Source organism: Cetorhinus maximus, chromosome 11 (assembly GCF_964194155.1).
Source record: "Cetorhinus maximus chromosome 11, sCetMax3.hap1.1, whole genome shotgun sequence".
In the NCBI taxonomy this organism is placed as follows: Eukaryota; Metazoa; Chordata; class Chondrichthyes; order Lamniformes; family Cetorhinidae; genus Cetorhinus; species Cetorhinus maximus.
In genome coordinates, this window is record NC_135889.1 from 34,724,676 (window position 1) to 34,748,142 (window position 23,467).

The 23,467-nt window shown below is 44.1% G+C and overlaps 1 protein-coding gene across 1 annotated transcript in view; it reads right to left on the reverse strand.

Moving 5' to 3' along the window:
* Positions 1 to 213: 213 nt before the first annotated feature.
* The window catches only part of LOC144686980 (voltage-gated delayed rectifier potassium channel KCNH8-like), an 801,058-nt gene continuing 777,804 nt past the window's right edge, over positions 214 to 23,467 (reverse strand). The window contains exons 12-14 of the mRNA XM_078552818.1: positions 20,230 to 20,444; positions 5,929 to 6,263; positions 214 to 355 (exon numbers count right to left, since the gene is read on the reverse strand). Coding sequence (XP_078408944.1) covers positions 214 to 355; positions 5,929 to 6,263; positions 20,230 to 20,444 — 692 coding nt within the window. The remainder of the gene's footprint in view (positions 356 to 5,928; positions 6,264 to 20,229; positions 20,445 to 23,467) is intronic.

Here is a 23,467-nt window from a genome sequence, read left to right on the forward strand (position 1 = left end):
TAAAACAAAGGGTTGATTCCCCAATTGGGTGCCAAGCAATGCAGGACAGGAAATCAGGAGTCCACATCCCATAATTTTCTACCCATTGATTTAAATATTTGGGAAATCAAGGTCTGTAGTTCCTTCATTTCGATCAGAGAATCTGCCCTCAAAAGAGAGCCCAGGACACATTCTTGGACCATGGCCCATTCTGAAAAACATCCATTTACCCAACTATCTCTGGCCAGCCTTTCCATTCTCCATTGCGGCTGCATTCTCTTTGGGACCTGGTGCGTTATCTTTAAAATTACTCTTTTGTGACATGTGATCAAACCGCTTCCGAAAATCTATATATACATCCAACGAGTTCTCGATACTGGATATTAAATGTTGTTTCTATGTAAAAATGTGAACAATATCTTTGAAAGACCCAACCATAAAATGTACTGACTTCACAAAAAGTGTCCAAACATTAAAACTTCTGTGCCTGGATAAGCTATACTTAAATAAAATAGATATCGAAGGGTGACTTCTGATAAATACCTTGATTGTACATTGCTGTTCCCTGCAAGTAGCCTTTCCAAGACCAAGTTTCATGAAATAGGGCACTTACAAGCATGGCCACAAATGACAGGTTAGCAACAAGAACAGAATCTATTAGTGAAGAAATACCTGAGGCCAGACATTTTCCCCTTCAGGAGGTTTCATTTATTTCAATAGAAATTTGCTGCTACTTTTGACCACTCTGTGGGCTAACCTCCACAGACTAAGAAAACACATTAGCCACTCCCATGAAAGGGGCCCAAAGCAGTTTTAAATTCCCACTGAAAATAATAGAAAATCGTAAGTCAATGGATTCCACTCGCAGCTATTTCACTTTGCTCTCAAGGTGATCACTTATTCCAGGTCCAGCTGTATGAATCACTAATGGGAAGTTAAAAGTGACACCCACATCCCATGAAAGAATAAAGAAAAAAAATTTCATGTAGAAACCTTACAACTGACAGGGAGACCAAGCTTTTATAGCACCAGTCTGGACTAGGTTTGATAAAAACAAAAAGCTAAAAGCTACTGCGGATGCTGGAAATCCAAAACAAAAACAGAATTACCTGGAAAAACTCAGCAGGTCTGGCAGCATCGGCGGAGAAGAAATCAGTTAACGTTTCGAGCCTTCATGGCCCTTCGGCAGAACTGAAGCATAGTTAGAAGAAGGGAGAAATATAAGCTGGTTTAAGGTGGGTGGGGCGGTGGGGAGAGAGACATTGAGGGTGTGGTGATTGTGGAGATGAGCAGATAATCAAAAGATGTCACAGACAAAAGGGTCAAAGAGGTGTTGAAGGTGGTGATATTTGTCTAAGAAAAGTGCTAATTAAGAATGGAAGACAGGATATTCAAAGTACAGCTCTAGTGGGGGTGGGGTGGAAAGACTCACAAGGTTTTAGTTTTAGATTTAAAAATAATGGAAATAGGTGGGGAAAGAAGAATCTATATAAATTATTGAAAAAAAAGCGGGGGGTGGGGTGAGAAAAAGGGTGGGGAACTCATTTCTCGTTATCTTGACTCCCTTCTCTCTCCCCTTGTCCAGTCCCTTCCCACCTACATCCGTGATTCCTCTGACACCTTACGTCACATCAACAATTTCCAGTTCCCTGGTCCCAACCGCTTCCTCTTCACCATGGTTGTCCAATCCCTCTACACCTCCATCCCCCACCAGGATGGTCTGAGGGCCCTTAGCTTCTTCCTTGAACAGAGGCCCCAACAATCCCCATCCACCACTACTCTCCTCCGTCTGGATGAACTTGTTCTCACACTGAACAATTTCTCCTTTAACTCCTCTCACTTCCTCCAAATAAAAGGTGTGGCTATGGGTACCCGCATGGGCCCCAGCTATGCCTGTCTCTTTATGGGGTATGTGGAACATTCCTTGTTCCAGTCCTACTCCGGCCCCATCCCACAACTCTTTCTCCGGTACATCGATGATTACTTCGGCGCTGCTTCATGCTCTCGTCGGGACCTGGAAAAATTTATTAATTTTGCTTCCAATCTCCACCCCTCCATCATCTTCACATGGTCCATCTCTGACACTTCTCTTCCCTTCCTTGACCTCTCTGTCTCAATTTCTGATGATAGACTGTCCACCAATATCCATTACAAGCCTACCGACGCCCACAGCTACCTCGACTACAGCTCCTCACACCCCGCTTCTTGTAAAGACTCCATCCCATTCTCTCAGTTCCTTTGCCTCCGTCGCATCTGTTCTGATGACGCTACCTTCAAAAACAGCTCCTCTGACATGTCCTCCTTCTTCCTTAACCGAGGTTTTCCATCCACGGTCGTTGACAGGGCCCTCAACCGTGTCCGGCCCATATCCCGCGCATCCTCCCTCACGCCTTCTCCTCCTTCCCAGAAACATGATAGGGTCCCCCTTGTCCTCACTTATCACCCCACCAGCCTCTGCATTCAAAGGATCATCCTCCGCCATTTCCGCCAACTCCAGCATGATGCCACCACCAAACACATCTTCCCTTCACCCCCCCTGACGGCATTCCGTAGGGATCGTTCCCTCCGGGACACCCTGGTCCACTCCTCCATCACCCCCTACTCCTCAACCCCCACTTATGGCACCTCCCCATGCCCATGCAGAAGATGCAACACCTGCCCCTTCACTTCCTCTCTCCTCACCGTCCAAGGGCCCAAACACTCCTTTCAAGTGAAGCAGCATTTCACTTGCATTTCCCCTAACTTAGTCTACTGCATTCGTTGCTCCCAATGCGCTCTCCTCTACATTGGAGAGACCAAACGCAAACTGGGCGACCGTTTTGCGGAACACCTGCGGTCTGTCCGCAAGAAAGACCCAAACCTCCCTGTCGCTTGCCATTTTAACACTCCACCCTGTTCTCTTGCCCACATGTCTGTCCTTGGCTTGCTGCATTGTTCCAGTGAAGCCCAACGCAAACTGGAGGAACAGCACCTCATCTTCCGACTAGGCACTTTACAGCCTTCCGGGCTGAATATTGAATTCAACAACTTTAGATCTTAAACTCCCCCTCCCCCCATCCCCACCCCGTTTCTCCACCACACCCCCCCCCGCTTTTTTTTCAATAATTTATATAGATTCTTCTTTCCCCACCTATTTCCATTATTTTTAAATCTAAAACTAAAACCTTGTGAGTCTTTCCACCCCACCCCCACTAGAGCTGTACTTTGAATATCCTGTCCTCCATTCTTAATTAGCACTTTTCTTAGACAAATATCACCACCTTCAACACCTCTTTGACCCTTTTGTCTGTGACATCTTTTGATTATCTGCTCATCTCCACAATCACCACACCCTTAATGTCTCTCTCCCCCACCCCCCCGCCCCCCCCGCCCCACCCACCTTAAACCAGTTTATATTTCTCCCTTCTTCTAACTATGCTTCAGTTCTGCCGAAGGGCCATGAAGGCTCGAAACATTAACTGATTTCTTCTCCGCCGATGCTGCCAGACCTGCTGAGTTTTTCCAGGTAATTCTGTTTTTGTTTTGGACTAGGTTTGAACCCAGAGACAGAGTTGAAAGTCCAACTTTGCCCAGAACTTTCTTCCCTTTCCCTGTATACTCTACATATACTGGAAAGGATTTCAGTTTCCGCAAATAAACACAAGCTAACTCCATCACGTCAGCTTGCTAAGCATCACTTGAAATATATTTTTCCTAAGTCCTTCCCATCGTTTATATAATTTTAAAACCGATGTTATTTATTCCCTTTTTTTTGTTCAGAGCCACAATATTGGGAGTCATCATCTGAGGCAAAATCAGGAAAAATTAATAGTGTTTCTCAAAAGTCAGTCACTGTGTATTGAGTTTTGTCATTGCTGAGTTGTTGATGTTAAACATATTGGCTAAAATCTTCTGGTCTCCAGATTGTTGGAGATCAGGCATATAACAGAAGATGTGCGCAGGACCCTGTGGAAGTTCTGATGTGCGGACCTATGTGGAAGTTTATGCCCGGGAAGTTTAAACTTCTGATGAGCTAAGTCCCTGCTGCCCATGAATGTCTCTGACTCTGAGCTCGAGTCTTTGGGATAGGTCTGCACAAGTTACCTTGATAGATACCCAGGAAATGCAAGACTGTTCAAAACCTAGTCTACGCAATGCCTGGGTAACTTCACAATTGACACCACCCCCACCCTCGCAATCACTACCCTCAACCACCCAACTACCCCCCTCAACCATCTGACCACCCCAGACCCAGACCCAGCCCCCGACTATCCTTGACTACCCTCTGGCCCGACCAACTCTGACTGGACCAGACTAACCCCCGACTGGACCAGACTAACCCCTCAACTGGACCAGATTACCCCCACAACCGGACCAGACTATCTGCCAGCTGGATCAGACTAGCCCCCAACCGACTACCCCCTGACCACCCGCCTTAATCCCCCCCTCCCTCCCTCGATAACCCGGCTTCCCCCGATCACCCAACTACCCCTCTTGACCTTCAGACAATCCCCTGACATAGTACCCACCCACCCTTGACTGCCCTCCAACCCGACTACACACGACTGGACCAGACTACCCACCTGACCAAATCAGACTACCTCCCAGCCGGACCAGGCTACCCCCACCCCTGGCCAGACCTGACTACCACCCCCGACCATCCGACTATCCCCCCAACCCGACCTGATTCCTCCCCTGACTACCCTGACCACCTGACTATCCTCCGACTGACTACCTCCAACACAACTACCCCCGAGCATCCAACTACCCACCCTGACCCGACTACTGCTCCCCCAACCAGACCCGACTACTCACTCTCCCATCTACCCAACGCACCCACCTCATCCACCCACACATTCACCACACATTCACCCACCTATCTACTTCACCCACTCACCCATCTACCTACCCATTCACCTACTCACCATCCACTCACCTATTCATCCATTAACCCATCCATTAACCCATCCAATCACCCACCCACTCACCCATATTGTCACCCATTCACTCATCTACCCTGTGTCATTAAAAGTCTGTCACTGTAAATATTTACCAGAATAAGGCAGATAGTGCCATAAAACAGGGGTGTGTCCTCTCTTCCCCCAGTGCCAATCTGCTTGCTGGAGTTCCCAGGGAGACATTTCGCTGTGCATTTCGAACAGCTGAAGAAATGCGCAGCAGCATCGGATCAGGGAAATCTTCGTAGGCAGCAGCAATGCTGCAGTGATCAGAAGATTCATGCCCAAGTGACAGTTCACTGGACAATCCCCACATAACTCTCCGAGTAAGAGGGTATAAATAAACTGGCAGACACCCTGATTCCTGCAGCATTCACTAGAGTACAGTTCCACTCACAGGAAGCATTAACTTTACCTATGGTTAGTCCATTCATTAAACTCTGTAAAAATCAATGGATAGGTCATTTGTTATACCTGGGTAAATATGTTAACAGACATACCATTCACAAGGGTCTGCAAATATACCAACATTCGCTAAACTATGTGAACATAGTTACAAATAGCTCATTCACCAGATTCTGTAGGTATCAGTAGAATATGTAAATATGCCAATAAATAGACCATTCACTAAACACTATAAAAGACCAATAAGCAGCTCATTCACTGAGTTGTGGTAAATACACTAATACTTACAATTCCCTCCTCTCTGTAATTATATAAAAGACAGCACATTCACTGTATTACATAAATATAAAATAAGTAATAGTCAGAGCACGGTGATTTTGGTAAAAAGCTACCATTCCCACATATCCCAACATCCTTTTCAATTTGGGCTACAATTAAGTCTTACATTAAAAGCAAGACCTTGACTGTGACCTGTTGAATGTGATTTGTGCAATCTGAATTGGCTGCATTGGGATGATGAACTGAATGAAACCTTCACTGCTAGTCAAAAAATAACAAATAGATTCTATCTTAGAGTCTCTATTTAATGGCACAAAAAGTCACTTACCTTGGGCTGAGATCAGGGATTGCAGTACAGTTTATAGTAGGGATTTGTAATTTGGATGGCTTGCTTCCATTGCTGTTCAAAAGTCTTCCTTTGCCAATCTCCTTATTGCTGTTCTGCAGGGTTCCTGTGGGTGGAGCAGCTGGCTTGGCCAAGTGTTTTGCTGGCAGCGAAGACCTGCTAACCTTAGGCGAGTGAAACACTTTGATGGGTGACGTTATTCCTGTTGTACTATTTGCATTAGGAGCCAGGGGTGTGTTCTCATCGTCTTCGAGCTCTTCGTCCTCCAGGATAGAGGGCAGCTTTTGGATAAGGCCCCCGTTGCGCTCATATTCCAACTACAAAAGTGCACAAAACAAAACAAAACCTTTCAAATGACCAGGGCTGGGAGAATGACAAATTAATGTTATTGGACCTTACACATGATGTCCTTTGTGTTAAGAGCATTACAATAGTACATTCACTGGTATTTATAAAAAAAAAAGTCATTATTTTGAAGCTCATAAAAAAAGAATTAGAGAGACACTTGGGGTGATTTTAACCCAACCTTCTTGCAGGAATGGGGTGACTCACTGCATGGTTAAAATTACCCCTGTAAACTTACTGCCTCATTCCAGCTTGCTGGTACCTTAACTGGGCCTTTTTGTTTAGGTGACCATTATACCTGCCTGACTCAGAACTTTTCACTTTCTTGTGACACACCGTTTGAGGGTGTACAAGTTTGAGAATGAGACCACAAATTTGAAATTTACTTAAGGTTGCATCAAATACTTAGCTGCACTTAATGCTGATTTTACACTGTATTTTTGAAATGCGAGCGATGCCAACTCAAACAAGTGGGTCCAGTGCAGCTGGCAGCCGCCCACAGCTGGCAACAACAACAGCTAAACACCACCTCCCAAACAGCTTCCACCTGCTAGCCTGACTGAATGCAGTTAGTTACTTTGGTGGTGCACTGAGGCCCTTGGGTCAGGAACTGGCATCACCATGAAACCAATATAAAAGTAGCTTTGGAAGTTAAAGAAAGACCTGCAATTGTATAGCGCCTTTCATGACCTGCGGATGAAACCTCAGCATAAGACATAGGAGCAGAAGTTGGCTATTTGGCCTATCGAGTCTGCTCTGCCATTCAATGAGATCATAGGTGATCTGACAATCCTCAACACTTTCCTACCTTTTCCCCATAACCCTTGATTCCCTTAATGATTAAAAATCTGTCTATCTCAGCCTTGAATATACTTAACAACCCAGCTTCTACCCTCTGTGGTAAAGAATTCCACAGACTGACTTCCCTCTGAGAGGAAAAATTCCTCCTCATCTCTGTCTTAAATTGGGCAACCCCTTACTGAGAATATGCCCTCTGGTCCTAGACTCTCCCACAAGGTGAATCAGCCTCTCAGCATCTACCTTGTCAAGCCCCCTAAGAATCTTATATGTTTCAATAAGGTCGCTTCTCATTCTTCTAAACTTCAATAAGTACAGGACCAACCTACTCAACCTCTCCTCATAAGAAAATCCCTCCACACCTGGGATCAACCGAGTGAACCTTCTCTGGGCTGCCTCCAATAACAGTATATTTTTCCTTAGATAAGAAGACCAAAACTGTTCACAGTATTCTAGGTGTGGTCTAACTAGTGCCTTGTATAGTTTTAGCAAGACTTCCCTATTTTTATACTCCATTCCTTTTTAAATAAAGATCAACATTCCATTTGCCTTCCCTATTACCTGCTGAACTTCTATGCTAGCTTTTTGGGATTCATGCATGAGGGCCCCTAAATCCCTCTGTGCTGCAGCTTTCTGCAGTCTTTCTCCATGTAAATAATATTCAGCTCCTCTATTCTTCCTGCCAAAATGCATAACCTCATATTTTCCCACATTATATTCCATCTGCCAAGTTTTTTCCCACTCACTTAACCTGTCTATATCCCTCTGTAGACTCTTTGTGTCATCCTCACCACTTGCCTTCCCACCTAATTTTGTGTCATCCACAAACTTGGTGATAGTACATTCACTTCCCTCATTTAAGTCATTAATATATATTGTAAATAATTGTGGCCCCAGCACTGATCCCTGTGGCACTCCCCTAGTTACAGGTTGCCATCCTGAAAATGCCCCCCTTATCCCAACTCTATGTATTCTATTAGTTATCCAATCCTCTATCCATGCTAATAGACTACTTCCAACGCCATGGGCTGTTATCTTATTAAGTAGCCTTTTGTGCGGTACCTTATCGAACGCCTTTTGGAAATCTAAATATATTACATCTATAGGTTCCCCTTTATCTATCCTGCTTGTTACCTCCTCAAAGAATTCTAATAAATTTGTCAGGCATGATTTCCCCTTCATGAAGCCATGCTGACTCTGCTTGATTATATTAAGCATTTCTAAATGCTCTGCTATTACATCCTTTATAATAGATTCTATCATTTTCCCAATGACGATGTTAAGCTAACTGGCCTATAGTTACCTGTTTTTTGTCCCCTTCCTTTTTGAATAAGGGCGTTACATTGGCAGTTTTCAAAACTTCTGGGACTTATCCAGAATCTAAGGATTCTTGGAAGATTACTACCAGTCCATCCACTATTTGTGTAGCTACTTCCTTTAATATCCTAGGATGCAACCCATCAGGACCAGGGGACTTATCAGCCTTTAGCCCCATTAGTTTCCCTAGTATTTTTTCTCCAGTGATAGTTATTGTATTTATTTCCTCCACCCCTTTTGCCCCTAGATGATTTAGTATTTTTGGAATGCTATTAGTGTCTTCTACCGTGAAGACTGATGCAAAGTATTTATTCAACTCCTCCACCATTTCCTGGTTCCACATTGTTATTTCCCCAGCCTCATTCGCTAAGGGGCCTATGTTCACTTTTGCCTCTCTCTTCCTTTTCATATATTTAAAGTAGCTCTTACTGTCCATTTTTATATTACTTGCTAGTTTACCCTCAAAGTTTATTTTCTCCCTCTTTTTTTTGGTCATCTTTTGTTGTTTTTTAAGACTTTCCCAATCCTCTGGCTTACCACTAATCTTTGCCACATTGTATGTTTTTTCTTTCAATCTGACACTATCCTTAACTTCCTCGGTTAACCATGGTTGGTTTATCCCCTTCTAGAGTCCTTCTTTCTCACTGGGATAAATCTTTGTTGTGAGTCATGAATTATTTTTTTAAATGTCTGCCATTGTTCATCAACTGTCTTTTCTGCTAAACTTCTTTCCCAGTCCATTCCAGCCAACTCTGCCCTCATGCCTTTGTAATTACCCTTATTTAAGTTTAGCACAGTTGTTTCTAACCCAAGTTTCTCAATCTCAAACTGAATGCTAAATTCTACCATGTTATGGTCACTGTTTCCTAGGGGGTCTTTTACTCTGCCTCATTACACATTGCCAAATCCAAAATAGCCTGATTCCTAGTTGGATCCACAACATATTGTTCATGGAAACTGCCCCGAATACACTCTATGAATTCTTGCTCGTGGCTACCTCTGCCAATTTGATTTTCCCATGAAGATTAAAGTCACCCGTGATTAATGTACTGCCTTTTTTACATGCCTTCATTATCTCCTGATTTATCCTCTGTCTTACAGTATAGCTACTGTTAGAGGGCCCATAGACTACTCCCACCAGTGTCTTCTTCCCCTTGTTATTTCTTACCTCCACCCATATGGATTCTACATCTTCTGATCCAAGATCATTTCTTGCTATTGTACTTATTCCATCTTGTACTGACAAAGCTACCCTAGCACCCTTTCCTTCCTGCCTATCCTTTCGAAAAGTCACATACCACTAAATATTTAGTTCCCAGCTTTGATCTCCTTGTAACTATGTCTCTGTAATGGCTATAAGATCATACCCATTAACCTGTATTTGTGCCATTAATTCATTTATTTTGTTCCGGATACTATGTGCATTTAAGTAAAGAGCCATTAATTTTGCCTTTTTACCATTTTTTCCCCATTTGACCCTATTTGCTGCTTTTTTTATGTTTGTACACTCCGTCCCTTCCTGTCACACTCTGGGTATCATTACCTAAATAGCTGTCCTGTAATACTACCATTGCTTTGTTAGCCTATGCATCCCCTTTCCAGAACCCTCCCCCACTATTTACTTTAGAGCCCTCTAGATGTTTCGAAGTGCAGCAGCCAATTTTAGGACAACAGTCAAATACTGACCAAATAATCTGTTTTAGTCATTTGGTTGATGGATAGACGTTGGACACGGAGGAGACCAGCTCTTCCTCAAAATAGTGCAACAGGATCTCGTACATACAAATACAGCACCTCTGATAATTCCTCAGTGCTGAAGTACTTGCTGAAAATGTGCTCAAGTCTTTGAAGTTAGACTTAAACCCATAACCTTCGGACTTAGAAACAAGAGTGCTGCCACTGAGCCACATCTCATACCAACTTACTCAGCTATCCTTAACATTTTGTGATCAAGTGTGGGAAGTATGCACACTGAATTTTTGAGATTTCCTACCAGGGCGCAAAAACTCTAATTCTGAGTCTACAAACTTCAGTTTGATATTTTTCTCCTAACTCATTGGTTCAGCAGCTCAGCAGACTAAACAAGGAATCATTTCTGATATTAACATACCTGAAATGAATCTCCTTCAGTATAGACACAGAAACAGAAATACCTGGAAAAACTCAGCAGGTCTGGCAGCATTGGCGGAGAAGAGCACAGTTGACGTTTTGAGTCCTCATGACCCTTCAACAGAACTATTGTTCTGTTTTTGTTTTGGATTTCTAGCATCCGCAGTTCTTTGCTTTTATCTCCTTCAGCATAGGCTGGCAATGTACACAGGACAGCATCTTTGTGTAAAATGTTATAGTTTTGTTTTGCTACAGCGTACGGATAAAGTTAAACTGGTATTTTAACAGTTATCATGTCAAACTTAAGGAACACAGATTTCTCATCCCTTTCTGGAAGAAAGAAATTTCAAATTTAACCATCATGAGAAAAGCTCTTAGATGGTTGGGTGGAATAACCAAGTGCTTACTACAGCAGGGCAAGACATTCTAATGCGGTATTTAGCTAATTAATTGGAATACCAGTGTTCCTTGCCTACTTTGGAGTAAGGGTAGGTTTTGGACTTGCTGTGTTGGCTTTGCAAATTGGCTAATCATTATAGCGACAACGCTATAATCAACAGAAACTGAATCGACCGGTTGTTACAATGGTCGGCCAATGCACCATGCACGCCTTAGACCTGGGCAGCTAACAAAACATCTGTCCCAATACTCGCTGAAAAAAGGCTTCAGTGAAAAATTTATATGCTACGATTCTAAAATTTTTGTGGAGACATGGCGATTAATCCAACAACACAGCAGTGATAAGACATTGTCCAGCTCTGAAGATCTGAAATGCAAAGTAATACAGCAGCTTGAAAAGAACAGAAGTGGTTCATTTCACACCCTCTCCATCTCAATTGTTTTGTTCTCTACCTTCCTGTTGCTTGCGATCTGTTGCACTCTGCTGTGCAGCCTCCCTCTCATCCATTCCTTCAAACTCCCCATCATCCTGCATGAAAGACTATATCCCTATTTCCAATCTATTGCCTCAGGTTAAAGTTCAGAAACATTTTTAAAGAAGCAAAGGTATTTAGGTGAGCTTCTCATCAAAGCTCTACTCATAATGCAGCCAGTATTTTTTTAAATTAATGCTTTTCCTGCACAACAAAGTGATAGAAGTAAATGCTGGGAAAATAAAACACTTCCCATTCTGAGCATTCATATCAAGCACTCTCAGGTCAGGTATAGCATGGCTAGATACAGAATAGAGCCAACTGTATTGTATCCCAAAAATGTGGCTCATTCTTAGTCTCCACTGTATCAAGGCAACACTTTCCAATTTCTATTGTACAAATGGGTTAAAAGTGAAAATACACCCAAATGCATCAACCTATTCATTAGAATTAGGACATAAAACAATTTTTGCCTCGCAATAATTGAATAAGAATAGGTTTTGATTTGAATAATCAGGAGTTTGTTCTTACTTGCAGGGATGGAATGGAGACTGGGGAGTGAGTCTCTCCACACAGCTCTTGTGCATGTCTTAAATGACCTAACAGACAAGTTACGAGCGGACAGTTTTCATGGCTTCTTGGTCAGGATAGGCTGTGGCATCTTGGAAAGACCATGAGGAGGAGAAATATTTAAAAATGGATCAAAATGTATTTTTGTGTATTATGTGTTTTTTTTTATGAACAGCAAAGTTTTTCTTCTATTTTGGTGCTTAGATTTGCTAGAGGCATTACTTTCAGAATGGTCTTTTGATTCAGCACCATGGGTCAATGAAAACTGTGCATTAGGTTAGAACAACATTTCACTATTGGGATCTATGCCTGAATTCATTACAGACTGATGGGCAAAAGTTGCCTCTTTCCTCCAGCTGTAAAGGCAATGCAAAATGAGTTTGGGCAGTCTCAACAAAGAGTCTAGTGAGAGCAGATCCACAGCACAAAACATGGCTTAGAATTCTGATTGGCCACTGCATAGACCTGTTCATGTAGGTACAAGGACAATGTGAAAGTCATTTGGCAGCTGGGCAGGCGTACAGGCAGCATTACACACACTGCTTATTGGCTGCATACTTGTTAGGAGGAGTGGAAAATTGGGCTTTTTCGAAGCCAACTAAAGGCAGCCAGCACCTCTGAAAGGGGATGTGCACACTGGTTGCAAACACTAGGCAAACAACACAAGTGGAGAAATGTCTGCAAGAGTTACAGAAAGGCTATCCAGGCCCTCCAGCATTGGAGGGTCTGATCTGGGCAGTGGGCAGGGTGAAGGGTTCATATTCCCCCTCGGGGAAGGGGGGGCCGGAAGTCCACCAGGCAACGTCCCCACTGCTAGTGGGGGGAGGTTGCAGAGGAGCTCAATGCAAGAAACACAGCTCCCAGAACATGGCTTCAATGATTCAATGACCTCATCAGAGTTGTAAAGGTAAGAATCTTACCATGCACTTTATAGGTAGGCCAGAGGAAGGATCTTCATGTGGTAAATCACTGGCAAAAATGTGTAGAAACTAGGGCATGGGGATAGGATGGCACAGGTGCTATCCTACCGGAAGGTGAGATCACATACTAGCACTGTTGAAGAGGGTTCAAATGCTGACTTTGAGTGTCCAGTCTACTGAACAGGCTGATGGACACACAACAGGAACTGCAAGATGCGGAAGGCTGTCAGTGAGCTTGTGTACCATGGCTCAAAGCATGGAGGAGTCCAGCTTCAACTTGTGTTGGGGCTTTAACATGAACATGATCATCTGAGAATACACCTTGGAGGAGCATTAAAATAGATAAATGAGTACAAAAGGCAGGCACTAAAGGACTTGCTCTATGGCGATCTTCAATTCTTCCTGTTAAGTGCTGTACACATATGGAATAGAATTGTTGGTGCATATTTTTCTGGATTTGTTATTGATTGAAGCAAGACCCATAAGGTTGGACTGAAAGAAAGCAATCAGATGATGGTATTAAGGATGATGGTGATAAGGAATGTGTTAACTGATGATGATTTTGAGTTAGGATGGTTCATATGAAGAGCTCTTAGATGTCATGTGCCATCTGGGGAGAGGACATTCCTTGTTGCAAGGAGCTAGATTGTAACTTGACTGCTTTGATTGAAGAAAGGTGGTACAGAGGACCAGCACAGGATAAATGAACTAATAAAGCTGCCTGGTTAATGGGCAGAGACTAGGATGATGCACTATCTATAAACTGTACTTTCAGTGAGTGAAATCTCTTTCCATTAAGAAAAATACCGGCATGAAGAGGGGTAGTATATGAGGCAACGTGGGGTAGTCTATGGGAGCTTACACCCTAGGGAAGAATGCAATGTGGGCAAGGCCTAGTATTCTCATCTCCTGTTACTCTGTTCATTGGGGAAGTGATGCCTGTGCTCTTCTTAGTGTATATACCCTCAGAAGTGTTCCTGATATAATCCTGTGCAGCAATCTTAGAGATGTCACTTGTATCACCAGCTGCAGCTTGGAAGGATCCCAGTGCTGTCCATGTTTGAGGCTCCAGCTGTGGCTGCAGATGCAACAGGTGAAGTAGCTTAGTGACAGCCTCTTTTGGCAAAAAAAATTGATTGGGGAGCTGGTGGCATGGTGGTATTGTTGCTGGACTAGTAATCCAGAGACCCAGGGTAATGATCTGGGGACCGGGGTTCAAATCCTGCCATGGCAGATTGTGAAATTTGAATTCAACAATAATTGAAAAAATGATGACCATGAGTCGATTGTTGTAAAAACCCATCTGGTTCACTAATGCTTACCTGGTCTGGTCTACGTGTGACTCCAGACCCACAGCAAGGTTGACTCTTAACTGCCTTTGTCTAAAAGGAATGGAACTGGACGGACCACCTGGCATCGGCAACAGCAAACTCAGCCCTGCTGACCCTGCAAGGTCGTCCTCCCCAACTTCTGGGCGCTCACATACTTACGGAAACATACCTTACGGACAATGTCCTGACCCAATGGAGGACAGTGGCATACAGTCGGGAGTGAGTTGCTCTGGGAATCCTCAACATCGACTCTGGACCCCATGAAGCCTCATGGCATCAGGTCAAACATGAGCAAGGAAATCCCCTGCTGATTACCACATCCTGCACCCACTCCGCACCCCCACCCCCCGCCTCCCCCCACCACTCAGCTGATGAATCAGTACTCTTGCATGTTGAATACCACTTGGAGGAAGCGCTGAGGATGGCAAGAATATACTCTAGGTAGGGGAACTCAAATGTCCATCATCAAGAGTGGCTCAGTAGCACCACTATTGACCAAGCTGGCTGAGGCTAAAGGAAATAGCTGCTAGACTAGGTCTGCGACAGGCGGTGAGGTGGTCATCCTCAACAACCTGCCTGCCGCAGATGCATCTGTCCATGACTGTATTGGCAGGAGTGAATTGAGCACAGTCCTTTTGGACTGTGGAGACGAAGTCCTGTCTTCAGATTGAGGATACCCCCCCATCGTGCTGTGTGGCACTACCACCGTGCTATAGGATTGATTTTGAACAGATCTAGCCAATCAAGATTGGGCAACCATGAGGTGCTGTGGGTCATCAGCAGGAGCAGAATTATACTCAACCACTCTGTAACCTCATGGCCTTGCATATCCCCCCACTCTACTATTACCACCAATCCAGGAGATCAACCCTGGTTCAATGAAGAGCGCAGGAGGGCATGCCAGGAGCAGCACCAGGCATACCTAAAAATTAGGTGTCAACTTGGTCAAGCTACAACACATGACTACTTGCATGACAAACAGCAAAAGCAGAAGGTGATAGACAGAGCTAAGTGATTCAACAACTAACCGATTAGGTCTAAGCTCTGCAGTCCTGCCACATCCAGTCATGAATGGTGGTGGACCATTAAACAACTTAAGGTGGGAGGAGGCTTCACAAATATCCCCATGATGGGGAAGCCCAGCACATCAGTGCAAAAGATAAGGCTAAAGCATTTGCAACAATCTTCAGCTAATGCGATCCATTCCACATGATATTAAGAAATGGCTGAAGGCACTGGATACTGCAAAGGCTATGGACCATGAAAATATTCTGGCAATAGTGCTGAAGACTTGTGCTTCAGAACTTGCCGTGCCCCAAGCCAAGCTGTTCCAGTATAGTTACAACACTGGCATCTACCCGGCAATGTTGAAAAATGCCCAGGTATGTCCTGTATGCAAAATGCAGGACCAATCCAACCTGGCCAATTACCACCCCCATCAGTGTACTCTCCATCATCAGTGATGGAAGGGGTCATCAACACGACTGCTATCAAGCAGCACTTGCTTAGCAATAACCTGCTCACTGATGCTCAGTTTGGATTCCGCCAGGGTCACTCAGCTCCTGACCTCTTTACAACCTTGGTTCAAACATGGACAATAGAGCTGAACTCCAGAGGTGAAGTGAGAGTGGCTGCCCTTGACATCAAGGCAGCATTTAACCGAGTGTGACATCAAGGTGCCCTAGCAAAACTGGACTCAATGGGAATCAGGGGGAAAATTCTCTGCTGGTTGGAATCATACCTAGCACCAAGAAAGATGGTTGTGGTTATTGGAGGTCAATCATCTCAGTTCTAGGACATCATGGCAGGAGTTCCTCAGGGTAGTGTCCTAGGCCCAACCATCTTCAGCTGCTTCATAAGGTCAGAAGTGGGGATGTTCACTGATGATTGCACAATGTTCAGCACCATTTGCGACTCCTCAGATACTGAGGCAGTCCATGTCCATATGCAACAAGACCTGGGCAATATCCAGGCTTGAGCTGACAAGTAGCAAGCAATATTCATGTCACACAAGTGCCAGGCAATGACCATCTCCAACAAGAGAGAATTAAACCATTGCCTTCAATTGCATTACCATTGCTGAATCCCCCACTATCAACATCCTCGGGGTTACCATTGACCAGAAACTGAATTGGTCATATAAATACTGTGGCTACAAGAGCAGGTCAGATGCTAGGAATCCTGCTGTGAGTAACTCACATCCTGACTCCCCAAAGCCTGTCCACCATCTACAAGGCACAAGTCAGGAGTGTGATGGAATACTCTCCACTTGCCTGGATGAGTGCAACTCCAACAACACTCTAGAAACTTGACACCATCCAGCACAAAGCAGCCCGCTTAATTGGCAACCCATCCACAAACATTCACTCCCTCCACCATCGACGCACAGCAGCAGCAGCGTGTACCATCTACAAGATGCACTGCAGGAACTCACCAAGCCGCCTTAGACAGCACCTTCCAAACCCATGAATGCTACCATCTAGAAGGACAAAGGCAGCAGATGCATGGATTCACTACCACATGGAATTTTCTCCCCCAAGTCACACACCATCCTGACTTGGAAATATATCGTCGTTCCTTCACTGTCGCTGGGTCAAAATCCTGGTTCACTGTCGCTGGGTCAAAATCCTGGAACTCCCTCTCTAACTGCACTGTATCTACACCACATGGGCTGCAGCGGTTCAGGAAGGCAGCTCACCACCACCTTCTCAAGGGTAATTAGGGATGGACAGTAAAGGCTGGCTTAGCGAGTGACACCCACATCCCATGACTGAATAAAAAATTGGCACAGGGGAAATTGCTCCTCAATTAAACTGAGATATGAGGAGCAGTCCCACTATGAGAATGGCCTCTGCTTGATCAATGCCCTCCTTTTCCAACTTCTCCCAACTGCTCCGGTCTTCTTTGCTGCTCCCTTTTGTATGTTGAGGATTAGCAATTTAAATAGAACTCCAATTGGGTCCTTGTTGCCTGTTGGCACTATTTTCTGGATGAGTTTATCACTTGGTCAGCCAGGCAGTGAGGCAGATCAATTTTAGAAGAGGGTTCGAATTTTAGAATGAACATTTTAAATGTTTCTGGCACATGACTTGGACGCCTACAGAGAAGTCCGATCCAGTAAGGTGGGCATTGCATTCCCAGTGAGGAATCATTGCGTGCAGACCATCTGCCAAATTGGATACTTAAGTGCCCACCTTATGCCAACAGTGTGGACAAATTTCTAGGCCAAAATGATCCGCCTGACTGAAATGGCTGGAAAAACTTGAGGTTCAGACATACTCTTGTGTCAGAATAGATTGCAAATTTGATGTGTGCTATACCTTACCTGATGAGAAAATTTGATGCTAATACCTTGGATTTAAGAAGGAAGAACATGGTCCCTTCCCTCAGCAATGTTATGTCTTATGCTGATGAACACAAAAAATTCACCCAAGAGATATAAATAAATAAAAAGCAAAGCAGCTTTAAGCTGGGACATGTGTATGACAATCCAGTCTTTTTTGTGATGTTAGCCAATCTTTGTGTGCAATGGAAAGATACAATCATTTCAAGAGGTTAACAAAATTACGTTTCAACCACAAGAATAAAATACAAATGGGCATCTCCCAATCATATTTTTGGGAAACACATGTTTCTCTTTCGGAAATTTCTGGTGGAGGTGAATGCTGTGTCACGAGGGTAATATGGAGGCTTCTCATTATCAACCTGCCAAATATATTTAAATCTCGCTCTCGATAATTCATGAACGTGGACTCATTCAGTCTTCCAGTTGCTATTTTTAGCAAGGGTAGCAATCCCTTCGGAAACTCAGAAAAGCTAGCCAGAAACAAAATTTTTTTTAAAAGCCCGCATGCACAAACGAGCAGTCTTCAATGTATGTGCAGCCTTGAATCTTTCGGGCAGTCTGCAAAAGGGAGGATTTTGTTGAATTATTGAAACTGTCTTTCTCATTTTTCTGCTGCAACATATCATCTGGGAGGTAATTACAGAAATCTGCAAATCAATTTTTTCCCCTTCCAAGTTCTTGAAACAATTGTATCAGCATGTGCAGAGAAGCCTGCCCTGTCTGTATTATTTATGAGACTAGGGAGGAGGGAGAGTGCATGCTGCTATTTTTAGTTCTAGTCTTACAGCCAAAGTCCCTGAGAGACTTGCAAAGCTCCAGGACAAGCTGGTGTTATTTTAGGCTGTGCTGGTTATTATTAGCAACGGTCTGTCAGATCTCATTTGAAGCAGAAATACCTTTTAACTCCCAACAGTAAAAGCCCTAGCACTGCACAATCACATGTTTCTAAATTCAGTTTCCTTCAATCTCCCAGACCAATCACAATTAAATCCTTCATAAATGTCCTGGCTGGTTTTGTCACAATTATAAAATATCACCCCCATTATACATTTCATGCTGCGCTGTCAATAATGAATAGGGTTAGCCTCATGTTGTGGTCCTCATGCTTTCTATGTCTGCACTAAATGATTTTTATCTTTAATTTTCATCCCTCCAATCTTCTTCCCTCCTCTCTTGCAGGCGCTGACTCAACATAAAGAAGCAACCCAAGGTATTCCTCAGAAGGCTGTAAGGAAATGGATGCTGATGCAGGAAGAGAGAGATTAGATCTGGTGATTGAAAGTATGGCTAAAGAGAGAGGTTTTGACCAGGTTTGTAAAGTGGAAAGAGAGGTGGAGAGGAAACGTGATTTAGGATGGGAGTCCCAGAGCACAGGATAACACTGGGTGTGATTCTACAAGCAACAGGTCCACTTTTGCAGGTAAATAGACAGAGTCATGACAGGCTATATAATTGCAGGGGGCACTACTGCTGAGCTTGTTCCAGGCCTCATTCAGTATCCACGACACTACCACCACCCCCACCCCCACCAGCTGGCGGGCTTGGAGGCTGGGAGCATTTAATTGGGCAGGAGGGTAGGGGGTGGGGCACCCACCGTCTTTGTGCCTCTGCCTGATTAAATCCAAGGCAGTAAGGCATGTGGATGGCCTTCCTGCCTGGATGCTACCTGAGGCCATGAAGTGGAAAACTAATCCACGCTTAAGGGCCTCATCCCGCCACCTCTGGTTGAAAGGGGAAATTGCAATGCGGGCAGCATGATAAGCAAGCCCTGTCGCATTTCCTTATGGGCTCCTGAGGGGGGTCCCAACTTCAAAGGCACTCAAAGCCTGATCAAGGGGCCCAGCATCGGGAAGGGGGGGCTGCTAAGAGCCAAAACCACTGTCCTTTCTTCTGACCCCTCCTGCTCCACCCAGCCAGTGACCCCTTCCCTGTGACCCCCAGCTCACCCACACTCCCCTGTGGCCTGGGTCCCTCATTGATCCTTGGCCTCTGGTGAGTGTATTCCTGGTAGCAGTCACTGCTCCTGCTGGCGCACCTGCATCAAGCAAGCCATGGCCTCTGATTGGCCAGCAGCTCTCGGGGTGTCAGGAGCCCTGCCTGGCGTCCTAAATCTTGGGGAAGGCCCGACACTGGCCAGTTAAATGGCTGATGAGCACTTAATTCCTGCGGACCTTCCCCAACGGAGGCGATGCATATTCCTGCAGGTTCTCCTGCCAGCAGTTGAGGCCTCTGTCGCCAACAGTAAATTCAGCCCCATGTGTTCATTTGCAGCAGGGTTTTTTAGTTAGTAATCAGGAATACTCCCCCTGGCTGATGTCTTCCCCTCCTAACGTTCCCTACATTACAAAGTAGTTATACTTCAAGAGTATGTCGTTGGCTACAAAGTGCTTTGGGATGTCTTGAGCTCATGAAAGGTGCATTTTAAGTCCACGTTTTTCTATTTTCTTTCCCCTTAGCCCAAATGTGTTGAGGTCAATTGTATCACCCCAAAACTTATCTCAGCTAGAATCAACTATCTTTGCACAAACTGGAGTGTGTACCACACAAATTGCATTTACCACTAAGCCATGGGGAAGCTTAGGAGTTTGTACTAGATATATTTTATCAATTGTGGACTTATAACTTGGAAACACATTCAATAGTTCATTTTCGATAATTTGAAGGCATGAACTTACATCAGTGTCATTCCCTTCTCGCAGGTTGTAGGTCAAGTCGTGCTGAATATCGTCAATGAATTTCTGCGCATATTCAGGGTACAGCTCCAGTACTTCCCTCAGACCCTTCAGGATGATATATTGCAGGTCACAGTAGGTCAGAGCCTTCACATTTGCATTGGTCTTAATCACCTGGTCCTTTGCCAAAAAGTCAGAGCCAATCAAGTCGCCTTTTCCTGGATAGGTGAAGAGAAACCCCAAGTCAGTAGTTTTCTGCATCTCTCTGGGCCAGCTGGTGGAACGTGTGCAAAGATAGAGGTGCTAGACACATGGGAGGGTTGGGGGACTGGTGGGTAGTGTTCACTGGCTGAATCCAATCTGCTCAAATTCTGTACTAGTAGGCATTGATACCTTATTTTTTATTTATTGTTACGCTGTTCCTGTGAAAATACAAATTATTACTGAACAACACAATGTACTGTAAAGTTGTCCTTGATTCAGTACTAAGCATCTAAGTTCAATAAAAATTTGTAAGCTTTCAGTTACTATTCAGTTACAGATATGGCTTTGAATAGACCATGTCAATGTCTGGCCCTTTGGCAGAATGCTGCAGAACAGAGGGATCTGGGATTCTTTGTACATGAATCACAAAAAGTTAGCATGTAGGTACAGAAAGTGATTAGAAAGGTAAATGTAATGTTAGCCTCATTGCAACAAGGATAGAGTATAAAAGTGGGGTAGTCTTGCTACAACTGTATAGGGCATTGGTGAGACCGCACCTAGAGCAGTTTTAGTATCCTTACTTAAGGAGGGATATACTTGCATTGGAGGCAGTTCAGAGAAGATTCGCTACTAGGCTGACTCCTGGGATGAAGGCATTGTTTTATGAAGAAAGGTTGAGCGATTTGGACCTATACTCATTGGAGTTTAGAAGAATGAGGGGGGATCTTATTAAAACATAAGATTCTAAGGGGGCTTGCCAGGGTAGATGCTGAGAGGATGTTTTCCTTAATATGGGGAAATCTTGAACAAGGGAGCAGAGTTTAAAAATAAGGAGTCTCCCATTTAAGACGGTGATGAGGAGGAATTTTTACTCTCAAAGGGTCATTAGTCTTTGGAATACTTTTCCCCAGAGAGCAGTGGAGGCTAGGTCATTGAATAAATTCAAGGCTGATTTAGACAAACAAATTTTTTATCCACAAGGGAGTCTTAAGGATTATGGAGGATAGCAGGTAAATGGAGCTAAGGCCACAATCAGACCAGCCATGATTTTATTGAATAGTGAAGCAGGCTTGATGGGCTGAATGATCGACTCCTGCTTCTCGGTTGTTACGTTTTTGTAATCGCAAGATGGCAATGTACGGAAGGGGCACACTGTCGGTTTACAGTTACAAATATTTTATTATCTCACCCCAATGCACTATCAGAGTTATAAGATGCAGCTTAACAGTTGACTCCATACAATTCACATTAAACTAAAAATTCTGTGAAATATTCCGACTAAACCCTAATTTGCATGAATTAAGTGGGAATAAACAGAATCATCCCTAGGTGCTTGGTGTTCTTGCAACTGTAATAAAATCAAGCCAACTCATTATCTATTCAATACTGCAAACGCCTATTACTTACTAATTTGTCTGAACAATTAACATGCTCAAGTGCCTGAGTGGGTGAAGTTTACACTGCCTCTTAAAAGTGTATTGCAACTCAGAGGATTTTACTGAAACATTCAGCATTTATATCTTGTGCAGGTGTTTTCACTCATGGCTGCACCCAGAGATGGTAGCCCTGATTTTCTTCAGTGATAGCCTTTCTGCCCATTTTTGGGGCACAGGGGGAAGTATGGGGCATGAGGTAAATTGATCATGCCATGACCGATTCCATACTTAAATTACCTTCTACCTTCAGCAATGCAGCAATGTCCTAACATGCTGGAGTTACCTGCATCCAGTATTAACATAGTGATAATGATGGCAGAATTAGAGATAAGATGCTACTATCACTACCGCCTACCTTGAATGGTTGTGTCCTTACTTTGTTGGACGGATACAATGTCTGTCGTCACTTCCAGTGGCAAGTCCAGGGAGTAGTGCCAATGGTGGTGAGCTGGTGTAATGGTTCCGTATTGACCTCCTACACTTGTCCCACCCAAAATTGAGCAGCAAAATGGAGGAAACTCCTGACCATTCAATCTTGTATGAGATAATCCCGCTTATCAGGTACATTGGGATTATCAGTTGAAGGAAAAAGTAATGTAGATACACTGGTTCAAAAAACAAGACTACTGCCAGACTATTTACCATCTGCTCTTCTATAGTTTACTTCTTAGTGTTTTATGCAGAACTTATTGCACAGAAACCGCCACCAGCCCAACTGGTCTGTGCTCCACGCGAGCCTCCTCCCATTCTATTTCTTCTCACCCTATCAGCCAGTGGAGATGTTACTCTCCTTCATGTAAGTCATTAGTTAGAGGCAGTGTTGCCATAATTAGCCAAGTCCAAAGCCAGGGAGAGAGTGGGATTGACAGCATCTGCAGAGAGGAATACAGTTGATGTTATGACATACGGACTCGAAACGTCAACTGTATTCCTCTCCACAGATGCTGTCAGACCTGCTGAGTTTCTCCAGGTAGTTTTGTTTTTGTTCTAGATTTCCAGCATCTGCAGTATTTTGCTTTTATTATGGGGAGTGGGATTATAGCTTTGCCTGAGGGTTCCGTCATTGGAAACCCAAGTTACCTCAATAACTAACAGCTTCACGTAATAGGACACAACATAAGTGAAAAAAATGACCTTTTGGTGTTTAGAAAAGTGGGCTTTCAGGAAAAGCTTTCCTTTGGTCACAGTGTATTAACAACCACAGTAGGAAGATTCCTCTACTCGCTACTTTTAGTGAATTCAAAATGCTTTATTTTAGAGTCATGGGGGGAATTTTATGCTAGGCAGGGTGGTGACATTGTGGGGGAAGCAGGAGGCATGTCCCTTTTCACCCAGTCATGTGGTCCCAATGCAATTATACACAGGGTGGCCAATTAACCGCCAAATTGCTGTTAAATGGCCAGAAAACCGGAGGCCCAGGCTGGGGAATAAGGCAGTGTATAGTGACCAGGGACGAGCTATCGTCAGGAGGACAGAGGGGTCACCGCCATCCTTGACAGCCCGAGTTCTCCTGAGGTACTAACCATGACTGTTGTTCACCCACCTTCCTCAGCCACCGGTACAGCTAGTGAAAAGTCCATATGCCCGCTTACCTGGAGCAA